This window comes from Ahaetulla prasina, chromosome 6, assembly GCF_028640845.1.
Source record: "Ahaetulla prasina isolate Xishuangbanna chromosome 6, ASM2864084v1, whole genome shotgun sequence".
In the NCBI taxonomy this organism is placed as follows: Eukaryota; Metazoa; Chordata; class Lepidosauria; order Squamata; family Colubridae; genus Ahaetulla; species Ahaetulla prasina.
The window spans coordinates 51,933,228-51,947,693 of record NC_080544.1 but is presented as its reverse complement, the minus strand read 5'-3'; the positions used below and the strand labels follow the sequence as shown (position 1 = coordinate 51,947,693).

At 35.0% G+C, this 14,466-nt stretch overlaps 1 protein-coding gene across 6 annotated transcripts in view; it reads left to right on the top strand.

Moving 5' to 3' along the window:
- Positions 1-14,466, top strand: part of VWA2 (von Willebrand factor A domain containing 2) — a 79,052-nt gene that overhangs the window by 49,144 nt on the left and 15,442 nt on the right. For 5 of the 6 annotated variants that reach the window (XM_058188604.1, XM_058188605.1, XM_058188610.1 and 2 more), the window contains 6 exons: positions 160-215; positions 1,969-2,076; positions 3,056-3,634; positions 4,590-5,141; positions 7,272-7,394; positions 8,667-14,360. In XM_058188604.1, coding sequence (XP_058044587.1) covers positions 160-215; positions 1,969-2,076; positions 3,056-3,634; positions 4,590-5,141; positions 7,272-7,394; positions 8,667-8,734 — 1,486 coding nt within the window. In that variant the 3' untranslated portion in view covers positions 8,735-14,360. Of the gene's footprint in view, positions 1-159; positions 216-1,968; positions 2,077-3,055; positions 3,635-4,589; positions 5,142-7,271; positions 7,395-8,666; positions 14,361-14,466 lie in introns of those variants that run through there. The other variant, XM_058188608.1, reaches the window with a different exon arrangement.

The following is a 14,466-nucleotide window of genomic DNA, read 5'->3' as shown; positions in this document are numbered from 1 at the left end:
GTAAAAGTTGGGGAATGTTATTGTTTATAAAAAATCTAACTGATACAGAATTATATTTTTAATAATTTAATTAATTAAATTCAATATCATTGCTTCACTATTTTCAAATACAAACTCATCCAAGTTTCATTTTCTTTAATATTGACTTCTTTAATTAAGATGGAGAAACATTTTCATCAAATATCCATCTACATGCTATCGAACCATATGCTCAGGTAAGGTCCAGCTCACTAAAATCTAAAATATAGGTCCTTCAAAATAAAAGTGATAAAGTGAAAAAAGTAGCATATCTATTAATAGACATTGGGTTAGAGTTAGGACAGGGGTCTGCAAACTTGGCTTTTTTAAGACTTGTGGATTTCAACTCCCAGAGTTCCTCAGCAAAGCAAAGCTGGCTGAGGAACTCTGGGAGTTGAAGTCCACAAGTCTTAAAAGAGCCAAGTTTGCAGACCCCTGGGTTAGGCTATTATCCAAGGTATTTTTCCATTAGCAACATTTGAATGTTTCCCTCAAAGAAGAGAGATTATTTTCACAAATTTCTTCCTCCCTCTAGTTTGGCATTGTTATAAAGCAGTGTTTTTCAACCTCGTAACTTGAAGTTATATAAACTTCAACTCCCAGAATTCTCCCATCAGTAAGGGAAATTCTGATATTGAAGTCCACAAATCTTCAAGTTTCCACAATTGAGAAACACTGTTCTAGAGAATCCCCAAACTACAAAGGCACAAGGATAACTATTCAAGGAACTAGGAAGAGCAATCATCAGTAAAAATAGGCTCTTCTTCCATTCTTCCAGTGGTGGTCCTCCACTAGATTAAAAATGTTCTATGGACAGAAGGAACTGATTTATCAAGTATATTCCATATATTCCCCCATGCAGACAAATTTAAACATTTATAACTTGATTTCCTCACATTTATTTTTCATTTTTACTTTTTTTAGTCAAATCCTTTGATCATAGAAAAATATTAATCAGTTTCAGTTGAATTGTGTTCCATTGAATTGTGTAGGTCCTTAATTGATCTATAATTACCGTATTTTTTGGAGTATAAGACGGACTTGCCCCTCCCCCAAAAGGGGGTGAAAATTTGGGTGCATCTTATACCCTGAATGTAGCCCAGTCCACCCACTGGCCCCACCCTTTGGCCTCTGCCTCCCAGCAATTTACCTCCTTGCATCAAGCAGCAAGAAGTCTAATTAGCACAAGTTGATTGTTCCCAACTCTCAGCCGTTTCAGGCTGCAGGAATTGCCATTGCCTATTGCTTTGCGGGCCTCTGCTGCTTGTTGCAAGGAGGTAAATTGCTGGGAACAGGTTTTTTTTTCTTGTGCTAATCAAGGTATGCTGAAAACAAAAATGAAAGTAAAGCAGACTGTTTGCTGCAGGAGGCAAAATTGCTGGGAGACAGATTTCTTGTTTCCCTCACCAAAAAAGTTATTATAGTCCGGAGTATCTTATAGTCTGAAAAATACGGTATGTTCTTTCAACTCAAGACTGATCATACATATTTTACTGTTATAATGAAAAGAATTACATGTTCACCTCATACAATAAAATATTAATACTGAAGAAATTAATAAATTCAAAACTTTATCTTGAAAATTCATCCACCCTCAATCATTAGCCTTTTATTAACCAAAATAAATTATGTTTAGAATAAAAATAATTGCATGAATCAAGACAAGTATCCATTTATCTCTTTATAATCTCTTTATAATACCTTGATTCTGGGGAAGCGATGACAGTGTACAAAGTTCCATAATTCTAAGGGCTTTTATTCTTGAATTTTTTTTCTGTCTTAATTATAAGAGATGCCAGGGTAGACACAAAATGGGGGCAGGAATGGACTGATAGATTTTAATTAGATATACTATGAAATGTGTTGCTTTTTTAGAGGTCAGTGCTGCTTGCTATTGAAAGAGGAAAAAAATGTAATAAACTTCCATTTATCTCTGTTTCCTGAATTTAGATCCTTGTGATTCATATCCTTGCCAGAACGGAGGCACTTGCATTCAACAGGGATTAGAAGCCTACCACTGTGTCTGTCCAGTGGAATTTGGAGGAGATTCCAACTGTGGTATATGTTATTTTATTATAGGGACTGTAATCTTGTTTTTAATGTGTTGGTAACATGAGCCAGTTTTCTACAAAAACATCTGATTATTATTATTTGTTCTTTAATAAGAAAAAGCAGAATGGAATAAGAATTAGACAGTTTGATTTAAATCAGTATCTTCGTTAAGAATTAGCATATGTGATATCCATATCTGAACGTTCCTCAAAATAAAATATTATATATTGCATATATTGTATTATATAATTCCACCGTCCTTCAGATCAGGATACCAGAATATGTTGACTTAATTTCCCACCAAACAAGCAAAAACTACTATTTCTCTTTCAATATTTGTATAGGCTAGAACCATTTATCCAGATCCTCTGTAGTTAATAAGAATTATGTTTTGTCTAGGTGACATTTTTAATTGATAATTTATTATAAAAGAGGAATTATGAGAGTGGCAATTATTAATATGAAATATCCAAATTACACTTTTCAAGTCTCTCTGGTGTAGGAAGTTTATACAGAAACTGAAGGGGTTCTTTCAGACAGTTTCTAATTATATCTCTGCTTACCTATTCTAATGCTTTTATTTATACTGAATTTTGGAAGATGTTTCTATCATCTGTGGTTCATGACCTGAAAATCTAAACAAACAACTGAACAAGAAATCCCATCTCTCTCACACACACCTCATCATTTATTATATTTTGCCAATGAACTAAGTCTTAGTTCATTCTAGCACTATCTTAGGTTACATTTTGTGATTAAATATTTGAATCAATCAGTAAAAATAGAACTGTAAGGGACCTTGGAGGTCTTCTAGTCCAACCTCTGCTCAAGCAGGAGACCCCATACCATTTCTGTAACTAAAAGATGACAGGCCTGAAATCAAACCTTAGTGATAGCTATATATTGTACAGTTTTCTGTTTTAGAAGATTCTTGTTCTGCATTCTTTCTGGGTTTCTAATAGTTTTTATTTATTTTGTTAAACAGCACCAAATATAAATCTGGAATGCAGTGTGGACCTTCTTTTTTTGGTGGATAGTTCATCTAGCACTACTCTTGAAGGCTTCTTGCATTATAAAGCTTTCCTGAAAAGTTTTCTCCATGAAATGTGGGATACAGAAACTATTGGAAATGTGGCCCTGGCTCATTATAGCAATGATGTCAAGATGATTGTCCAAATTGGGGATTACAGAGATATGTTCAGTCTGGTGAAGATCATTGATTCCATGGAGTTCAATGGAGGAAACACTTTGACTGGCAAAGCTTTACAATTTATTACACAACATGGCTTTAAGCGTGCACCAGTCTTTGCTGATGTTCCTGAAGATCTTCCCCATGTTGTCGTATTGCTCACAGATTCAAAAGCTGAGGATTCAGTGGTAGAAGCAGCTAAGTTTAGTAGGAAACAAGGTATTTCTATTATTACAATTGGCAGTGAATTTTTAAGAAGAGAACTGGAGGAGATTACAGGGAATCCAAAGCGGACCATTATCTACTCCACCACTCAAGAGCTAGTCAATAAAATTACTGAATTACAGAGAAAAATCTGCAGCATCGATAGCCAAGGTAAGAATTCAAGATAGATACCATACCAATTGTTATTTCAATATCTATTATTGGTTCAGTGTCACATAGTCTCCTGCTGGATGTTGTACATATTTCAGTTCATTAAAGAAAGATAATACAGGAGCAAAGCTACTGCAGACAGCACAATTATGTACTTGTATTAATCAATAAATGAAAAAGAGGTTGCCATTTCCTAAACCATTTGAAAAGTGTATGATATGCTGTTGTTAATTTCAATCTTTGTTGTTAGTCAGAGGTCATATAGACCAATTTAGATTTGTCTCTCTAGTATCTGAGGTTATTGATTAGTGATGTATTTAAACCGTGTCTATTTTAAAATTGAAGTGTAATGAAAAATGTAATAAAATATTAGTTAATTCTCTTTATTACTGTATATTTATCCCCCTGTTTTTCCAAAGAGTTTGGAGAGATATGCACTGTCTTCCTTTTCCCCTTTTATTCCAGTAGCACCTTAATGTAAGCTACATATTGGTGATGATAGCAGACAGTTTTTGAATAAGCTTCATAATTCACTGAGGTTTCAGTTCTTCGTAATGCAACACTTGAGCTATTACAAGAAACAGATTTCATTTTGTTATATTGCCAACTCACCCCTGGTGTTATCACTAAATATCCAGATTTATAACTTCTAATCAGAAATATTGATGAAATCAAAGTTTGTATGAACAAAACCTTATTTGTATCCTGGTTCCCCTATAGAAAGTCTTGTCTTTTGTGTTCATGTTTGCAGCTGCAGAAGGAAGTGAAATCACTTTTTTCCCATGGGTTTCCAATGGAAACAGTCTTTTAATGAGAAACCTGTAGAGGAAGACTTCTCCTGCCAATATAACCTTACTTAAATGTGATTCCCTTTTCTGTATGATATAAGACTTGTAGGTATCCACATGAATGAGCCATATTCTTCAAAAGCTGGTATCTTCTTCTTCCTCTTCAGGCTGCCTATCTCAGCCCCTGGATTTGGTTTTTGCTCTGGATTCCTCAACTTCAACTGGAAGGTTTAACTTTGCCCAGATGAAAAACTTTGTCAGCAGCTTCTCTTCCCAGTTTGGCATCAATAGGGATGTAACACAAGTCAGCCTTGTTGTCTTTGGTAAAAGGCCTCAAACAGTATTTGGACTGGATACACATGTTACTAGTTCAGCTCTTCAGGAAGCCATCAAACAAGCTCCCTTTACAGGTGGCTCTGCCTCAGTTGGAAGTGCCTTGCTTCATATTCATGATGATGTCACAGTTGTCCAAAAAGGAGCAAGGCCTGGTGTGAAAAAAGTTGTGGTAGTACTCACAAGCGGAGCTGGCATGGAGGATGCCGTAGTCCCTGCCCAACAGCTACGCAGTAATGATGTATCACTTCTTATCATTGTGACAGAACATGTACAAATGGACTTGTTGTTGAGGATTGCAGGCTCTTCTAACAATTTGGTGAGAATTTCTTCTTACGAAGATCTCAGACATAGCGACGACTTTATCATGGAAAAATTGTGTGATGGTAAGGTATATTTTGATTTTATGTTTTACAGCCAACAATTGTGGCAACATTTTTTCTTAACTTACCTTCTTTTTCAGTCAGCTCCAAACTTCCAGCAGAGGCAGTAGAATAAAAAAGTATAGTGAGAAAGATATGTAATCTACATCAAATTCAGTGTTAAGGCCATTTCTCCTGACTTTATTTTTACTTTACTATGCTTTATGAGAAGACTTAGATTTAACTTTCTTCTCCAACAAGAATTACTTTAAAATAGCTACTGATTTTTTAAAAAATATACTTGAAATAAAAAGAATGATAAATAGTTCATTGAAATAAATTAGGATTGTACTAAACTCTAAAACAATGAACGACTGTGGAAATAGATAAAATATTTGGTTCTGCTTTTAAAGAGGAATTTGTTTTGTTTTTGAAACAATGTCTTTGATAGGATTGAACTTGTAGATGGTGAGACAGGTAGTCCTTGTTTAATAATGGTATTTGGGATCAGAATTTCAATCATTAAGTGATGAGGTTGTAAAGAATGACATTATGTGACAGCACTGCTTAGCAATGGCAGTTCTGGCAATCTTTGTTTACCATCGTTAAGTGAATTGCTACAGGTACTTAAGTGAGGATCTCATAAAATTTATGATTTCTTGCCAGCTTTCTCGTTGACTTTCCTTGGGAAGCTGGTAGGACAGATTGCAAATTGCTAACATGGGACCATGGAATCTTGCAATGGTTGGAAATCCAGGCCACTGCGTAACACCTGGATTGTGATCATGTGACTATGAGAGCCACAATAGCCAGAACTGTTATAGCCAGTTAATGCTTGGAACTTGGAATAGCTTGGAACTTGGAATAGCCAGTTAATGCTTGGAACTCATTACCTGATTCCATAGTCACTACTCAAAATCCCAAAATCTTCAACCAAAAACTGTCTACTATTGACCTCACCCATTCCTAAGAGGGCTATAAGGGGCGTGCATAAGAGCACAAAAGTGCCTACCATTCCTGTCCTATCGTTCCCTTCATCATATCAAATTGATATAGTTGATGCATATTTTTTTTACATATATGTATATTTTCTTCAAAATATGTTGTTTTATCTATGACAATTGTTTGTGTATACTGTTGTGACAAAAAGAAATTTAAAAAAAAACCTTCTAGGACAGGGGTGTCCAAACTTGGTCTCTTTAAGACTTGTGGACTTCAATTCCCAGAGTTCCTCAGCCAGCTTTGCTGGCTGAGGGACTCTGGGAGTTGAAGTCCACAAGTCTTAAAGAGACTAAGTTTGGACACCCCTGTTCTAGGACATAAGTACCACTCATTTAGCACTGTTGCAAGTTTGAACAGTCGCTAAATGAATGGTCGTTAAACAAGGACCATCTGTAATAGATTATCAGATCCTTTATAGGAAAGAAGAGAATATAATGAGTCATGAGAGAGATATTAGAGAGATATTAAATAATAATTCTAAATTAAGAAATATGCCATAAATAAAGGATAATGCTAAACTGTATTCAGCAATAAAGCATTGCTTTGGTATCTGACTTTGGATTGGGTTAAGTCAATATAATGGTGCCTTGGTACTTATTGTTAATTTATTCCAGAAGTTTCGATAAGTACCAAAAACAATGAGTACCAAACACATTTTTCCCATGAGGAGTAATGTAGTGAGTCACAAGGTAGCCGACACCGACAAGCTCTAGCTTGTGCCCTGAGTACCAAGCAAACAATGACAAAATTTTAGGACAAAATTTTCACATCAAAATGTATTGAGTAGCAGATTTGATGAGTTTCAAAGCACTTGAGTACCAAGGTATCACCGTAAATAGAACTAGTCTTTAAGGTAAACCTCTTGATTTGTAATAGAATCTACACTTTTCTTCTTTCTTTTTTTATTTCCCATAGCCTCCAAATGTATCTGCTTTTTAAAAATTCTGTACATTGCAGATCCTGGCTGGTTACTTTGCCAGCTGTTATTCCAGTATCCAATTTCACATTGGGGAGCTCTTTCAAACACAGAAAAAATGTGTTCACTGACTTCCATTTACCACATATGCAGCAAAAGCCAGGTATGCAGCTTTGAGAGATTAAATTTAGTTGTGCCCAAATAGCCAACACTGTTTTCTGTTTTCTCTGTTACAGAAGCCAAAATGCCAGTAAATATCTGTAAACCTAACCCCTGCATGAATTATGGAATTTGTATTCCTAAAAATGGCAACTACTGGTGTCAATGCCAAGGCTGGGAAGGACCGCATTGTGAAAACAGTATGTATTGCTTGGATCAGCAAGCATTTTTCTATACCATCTTAATTATTTATTTGGCCTCATTTTCAGCTCAATAACACATAAAAAGGAAGGAAACCCTCTAGGAAAATAGGAAATGAGTTTTTATTTCTAAATATTTCTAATGTTTTTCATTTAACATTCACTTTACTTTATTGATTCGGCCTTGGGCCATATCAAAGTGCAGAGTTCCAGACACAAATTATTACTAAAATCTGATAAAAATAATTTAAAATGGAATTGGATAAAATACAATTTAAAATGAAATTGGGCTAAAATACAATAATTTAATATATAAATAAATAAAATATGGTAAAATGTTTCAGTATCACCCCTACAAACTACCCCAATCAGTCCCACATATGCTGATCTCAACCGAACCATTTTGCTTAAATCCTGTGCGGTGTTAAATGCTATTTTCAGATTCTAGCCACACATAAAGAATGTTGTTTTGATATGGGGAGCCCAATGTTTTTCATTTCTAAAAGGGATATGTGAGTTTGAGGCTAAAATGTAATACTGTATTTAATGTTGCATAATAAAAGGGTACAATTAATATATTCATGGCAATGTCCCTTTAAAAAGCATGCATGGCTTGATTTTAATAGTATTTGTTTTGCTTAGGTCTTGCTGGCTTTATTCCAAAAGTGTAGGTGTGCTATCTTAATAATGATATAGAACACCAACAATTGACTGATTGTCATTTAGTTTTGCTGAGCAGCAGAATTTCTGCAATTGCATCTGGCAAACAATTTGTTCTGTCTGTGAAGAATGCACCAACCATCTGTTCTAAAGAGCCTGGGAAACTCAAGTGCATCTTTTAGGTGACTGACAATTGAAAGCTGATGATGCTGAATATTTGTTTCATACTGGCAATATGCAATATTATTATAGTAAAGGCGGTTCTTAATATTTTAAAGACTTGATCACAAAAGAGCTCAGTATGGAAAAACTAACTCATGTTCACCTGATGTCATGTGGGACCTTTAGTGCTTTTTGACCGTAGTTGTTTTCTTATAGATTTATTACCCAACAAGGTAACATCATCAGTGGACTCAGAGAGCACCAAGGGCCACTGAACTACATGTATTCTCTTCATGTCTCTCTAAAGTTCTTTTAAGTCTTCTAATCTTGTAATGTAGCCTATATTTTGTTAATAAATTAATTAGGTTGTGAATGCATAAAAGAATAGGCACTCAGTACTTGGCTGTGAGAATTAATAATTAGGTTTACTTTTCCTTTTTTAAAATACAGGAATTCGAAGCAGTGACACTTCACAATCATGGAAACATCCTGCAATGATCCATACTCATCTAAATTGAGATGATTGGGGCTGCTATACAGAATTCACCAGTATTTTAAAAAAAAAAGACACATGGACTAGATGCTAAAACAGACAAAATAACTTTTACCTTTAGTTACTGAAATCATACATATCAGGAAAGCAAAATATACATTTACAAGCAGTATGCTGTTTCTAAGCACAAAAGTTTTGCACAAAAATATCTTATTGTAATCAAAAATAAGGTGACTAATAATCTTACATACTTTTATATTGCATATTTATGTTGATATACTATTTTTTCAACATTACCTCTATATAATGATTGCCATAAATCCAAGGTTTAACAACAGAACAACTTGACAAGCTCTGACATGGCTTACAAAAGCTATACTTACGTTGCTAGATACAACTATAACAAGTGAGAAGCTTTCATACACAATACTTACCCAGATTTGATCACTGAAGACTGATTTTGTGAAACCTGAGTTTATTTCCAAATATACAGGATGAATACAATTAAGGCACATTTTAGCCTTTTAATGACCTCCAGATCTACTGGTTTATATAGGATTTTATAGATTGGCAAGCCCACCATCAGTCACCAAAGATAATGGCTTGTATCCATTGTTTTACATGGATGGTCTATTCTTTCCTCCCAATTCCAACTGCAATTCCTTTAGTTTTTGTCCTTTAATTGGAAAGTTCTATCCCTTTGACCAAAGCCTGAATAAAATAAATTCCCATTTCCAACCATTTTTTTAGCATTTTGGGGACGTGCCAAGTTTACTATTAACTGCAAAAGGAAGTATCTGTAGTTACTGCTATTTTTTTCTTATGGTTTTATTAATCAAGTCCTATGATTTTATAAAAAGTATCATCTGCCATCTAATTAATCAGAGAAGAAGGATTGTAGTGTCCCAAAAGCCCTCTGGATAAACAAGAGTTTGCCTTGTGTTATAATGGAAGAGATTGTTCAATGCTGGCATGCTGAAATTGCAGCTAAGAGAACAAATATTAACAGTGCAACATTGCTGTAGTACAAACGGAAACATACATGAGAAGCAAACTAGCTACCAAATGTGTGAATTTACCGATTATGCCTCAATTCAATGAAACAAACTATTCATCTAGATGAGTGCACAGTCTTTTTTTACTTTTGCTTATCATCTTTTATCTCCAAGATAACAAAGAAATTCCATTTATGTTATATCGCATCCTATAATGGTATTCTGGTGGAGGAAAAGGAAGCAGAATGTATAGTTAACGATACTCGTAATAGGTATTATACGTTTTAGTTCTCCATATGCAAAACAAAGTGCCTTTATGCAGCTGTGAACGCTAATTGTTTAGCTATCTTGAAATTTGTTTTATAATATAAACTAGGTATACTATGTCTTGGTTGTGAAATTTGGACAACCACTAATGGCAGCAAAGAGATAAATACAGAAGACTATTTTTATGCTGCTATCTAGAGATAATCTTATTTTTTTCAGCTCAAATATGATCTCCCTGGATTCTATAAATGTTTCCACAACTGAAGATACTGAACTATAGTTAAAGTAAAGACCAAAAGCCAGAATTTATACAAGTTATGATGAGAACTCAGAGATGATTATCTAATCTAGCTTTTTTTGTTATATAGTAATACAAAACTGATTTGAAGTAACTCTCAAACATAAAAATATGGATATAGCACCATTTCACTGTTGCTTTCTAGCAATTGATATATAAAATACACTATCTATGAAGCCAGAGATGGTAGAGTACAGTGGAATGGTGGTAACATTGATAGACACATTATAAATTTGTCTGTTCCCATTTTTAAATTATCTAAGTTGCTGGCTTCCACCCACATCCAAAATTATAGTAAATCAATCCATTTTTATTTATGATGGCTGGCAAATAAAGATGAGATTAAAAAGGGGAAAAAAGAAAGTCAAAATAAATGGGCCAGTTTAGCTCAGGCTGGTAAGGCCTGTTATTAAGAACACAAAGCCTGCAATTACTGCAGGTTCGAGCCCAGCCCAAGGTTGACTCAGCCTTCCATCCTTTATAAGGTAGGTAAAATGAGGACCCAGATTGTTGGGGGGGCAATAAGTTGACTTTGTAAAAATATACAAATAGAATGAGACTATTGCCTTATACACTGTAAGCCGCCCTGAGTCTTCGGAGAAGGGCGGGGTATAAATGTAAACAAAAAAAAATAAAATAAAAATAAAAATAAATAAGCCTTTATAAGAATCCCTCTGAAATCTTACTGTGAGTTCCCTGCCAAAGTTGTGAGGTGCTAGATTACAAAGCTCTCTTACATTGTGGGTCATATAAAAACCTAATCAGTGAGTAGGCATTCAACATGGTAATTGGCTGATTCTCCAGGTATTGCTGATAGAAGGAAAAAAAATATGATCCTGATGCAATCTTGCATTAAACTGCTGTATAAAAGAACATACATTATTGATTCTACTTCTTGTGTGCTACAAGAGCAGAAATGGAGAGCCATAGGAAGTCTATAATATTTCTCCTTAGTGCTGAAAGAACAGCTTTGATAGTTGATAGTTTGATAGTAGGATGTAGGAACCGTGCCTCTTTGATTCATTCTTTTTGGTACTTCAGAAAAAATGGGCAAAGTATCACTGGAAACAGTACACCCAGTGGGCTGATAAGTTTGAGCCAATAACTGAATTGTTGGAGGCAATACGCTGACTCTGTAAACCGCTTAAAGCACTATGAAGTGGTATATAAGACTAAATGCTATTGCTATTACTAGCCAGATTCCTTACTCTAATCTGCCTTCCTCCAAGCCTAAGAGATGCATTTCAGATACATTTGAAGTATCACACCTCAAAAACTTATTTTTACACATCTTGATTGAACACATCCCAAGAGATTAAAGCTAGAATATGGTCCCTTAGCTGCCCCAGTTAAAAGTTATGCTAAAGCTTTTGCCTGATAAAATGTAGTGACTTCAGTACCAAATTCCCTAATTTCACTGAAGAATACTCAGAAAGTGATCAAGTTAAGAAAGGCTGGTTTAGTGCGAAACATAAATGTGGGTGATATAGAATTAGAGCAGTGATGGGAAGGGATGGTGAGAAAGTCTGTATTACGAACATTATTTGGCAAGAAATCCTTCAGGAAGGCAAGTTATTTTGTAACTGCTACCAATCTATTTTAGAGCTCCCTAGATAATAGTTTGCTATCTAACCCTGCAATCCTATATGTGTCTGCTCCAAAGTAAATCCCATCAGTGTAGGTTTACTCATCAGTCTAAGTTAGCTAAGCAGTGTATCCATCTGGCAAGCTTTTTTTTAATTATAGAAATAGCATTATTCATAAAAGTCTGTATCTTTTTTTTACAAGCAAGCCAATGAAGATTTTATATTGTTCAGAAATGTACAAATGCAGCTGCTAAGCTTTCAGGGGTTCTTTTCTGCTGATTCTGAACGTGTTTCTCTTCTCCACTTACTGTATTTCCCTTATGTGGGAATAAAAGGAGTACATAGAGTCATTTTTGCTTGAATAACCAGTTTGCAGATCAAAAGCATCAGCAATTCATGTTGGTATGTTTAATAAATATTTAACATGCTGCAGTCATTTGATATGTGGGTCCACTGTGTGGTAAGACAACATAAATTGCTTTTTTAAAAATATGCTGATGAGTGATAATAACATTAGGAGTGAATACAAAGAAGCTGGAGCGGAGAGAAAACTGGTCTGAGCTCTAAGCCAACAAAAATTTATTTCTTGTAGGAATACTCATTTCATACCTATTCCCTCTGTGTCTCACTAGAGACACAGTGCTGCCGTTTCCTCCAACTGTATTCCTCAAATTCTGATTAAAAACGGCGAGCATTAATGAATTGAAGCAGGTTCCTGTTTACCTGAAATGAGGAGGTGGCACGTTTTCTGTCTATTGCGTGTTGGTGTGGCAAACAAAGCTTTCATGTCACAGAGGTGAGGGCTGACTACTTAAGAGTAGGACATGTTAGCACAGGTTATGTAGCTTCCATGGAGCCAATAAAAGGGAGCAAAATATGAGGTGGGGAATAGCACTCTCCTTAATGGTTGGGCTGCACAATGAAATGCATTCCAGGTCAAAACGATTCTCAGGATACTATGGTTATAGGTAGGCCTTGCTTAACAACTTAGATTATGATGGACTCCCCCAGAAGGAATTTATGACCTGATTCCTAAGTTCTGACAGCCACACACACTCCCTGTTGCCACAAAATCACATTAAGGCGTTTAGCAACTGGCTTGCATTTACAGTTGTTTTCAGCATCCTGTGGTCACATGATAATGTTATAATCACATGATAATGATTTATTCATTCATTTTTCTAATTTCTGGCATTTATTTCCCTTTTCTGGTTAAAAAAAGCCCCACCCTTTGAATAAAAAGGATTTGTTTAATAACTGCCATATTCACTTAACCACCATTGCTTTTGCTTCACTATTACTGCAAAAAAGTCATAAAATCGGATATAGTCACATGGTGACTTACTTAACAACCCAATGACTTTAACTCCCAGGATACCTCAGCCAACTTAGCTCAACTTCAATTCTAGAAGTTGAAGCCCTGAAATCTTAAGGTTGTCAAGGTTAAGAAACAGATTTAGAAGCTTATTAGTATTTTTTTAAATAATGTACAGATCACAGACATAAACATTTCCAAAGAGAGAATTCTGGTTAGATTTCCAAGGGAACACAATATTTCAAAAAATGAAAAACCTACCTGCAGGGAACACTTCTGGGTTACCAATACAGAATATATACGCACTAGATAAATATATCTTTCCCATCCATCCACTCCTTTTACTGTGCAACATGCTTATATTCCATGATTAATAAATGCAATTGATTTACGGAGATCAAATCCCCAACAAATTGCATTAGATTGTCTCAAAGAACATTGAGACAAACTTTTCTCAGCTGAGCACAGATTCCAAATTAAGGAGTAATTTAAATCGTCTTACTTTTGAAATGTTCTTACAATTTACATACCAACATATACTTATACTGGAATTACGAAGTGCCAATTACATAGAGCATGCGACAGGTAGTCCTTGACTTAAGACTACACCTCAAACCAGAATTTCCATTACTAAGCAAGGAGGTTGTTAAATGAATTGCACCAGAGTTTACAACCTTTCTTGGCATGGTTGTTAAAAGAATCTCATGGTCATTAAGCAAATACAGCTTCTCCCACTGACTGCTTGTCAAAAGCCAACAAGGAAGATTGCAAATGGCAGCCATGTGAGCCCAGTATGCTACAACTGTCATAAATACATGATGGCATTGGTTGCCAAGTTGACCTAAATTTTAATCTCATGACTCTGAAAATGCTGTGACAGCCATAAGTGCAAGGACTAGTTTTAAGTTAATTTTCAGTGTCATTGTAACTTTGAAAAGTAACTTAATGAATGGTTGTAAGTCAAAGACCACCTGTATCAGATATTTTCTGTATTTAATATATGAAAAAAATCCATAATTTTTAGGTATATATTTGTGCATCTGAAATATAGTTCTTACTGGTTTGGAAAACTAAAAAAGTGCATCCACTTAAAACAATAGCTATTGCGGCTTGGCTACAAATATTGTTCTATTTCTAGAAATACATGACAACTGAGTTCAAAGCTACCCAAAATCTGGAAAGCTTTGAAAGATTCTAGAAATGCTGTTTATAACTTTCCTGAGAACAAATCAGGAATAGTTCAATGTTTTTCAGAGCTTCCAAGATTGATTCCTAGAGCAGAGAACATCAATGTTT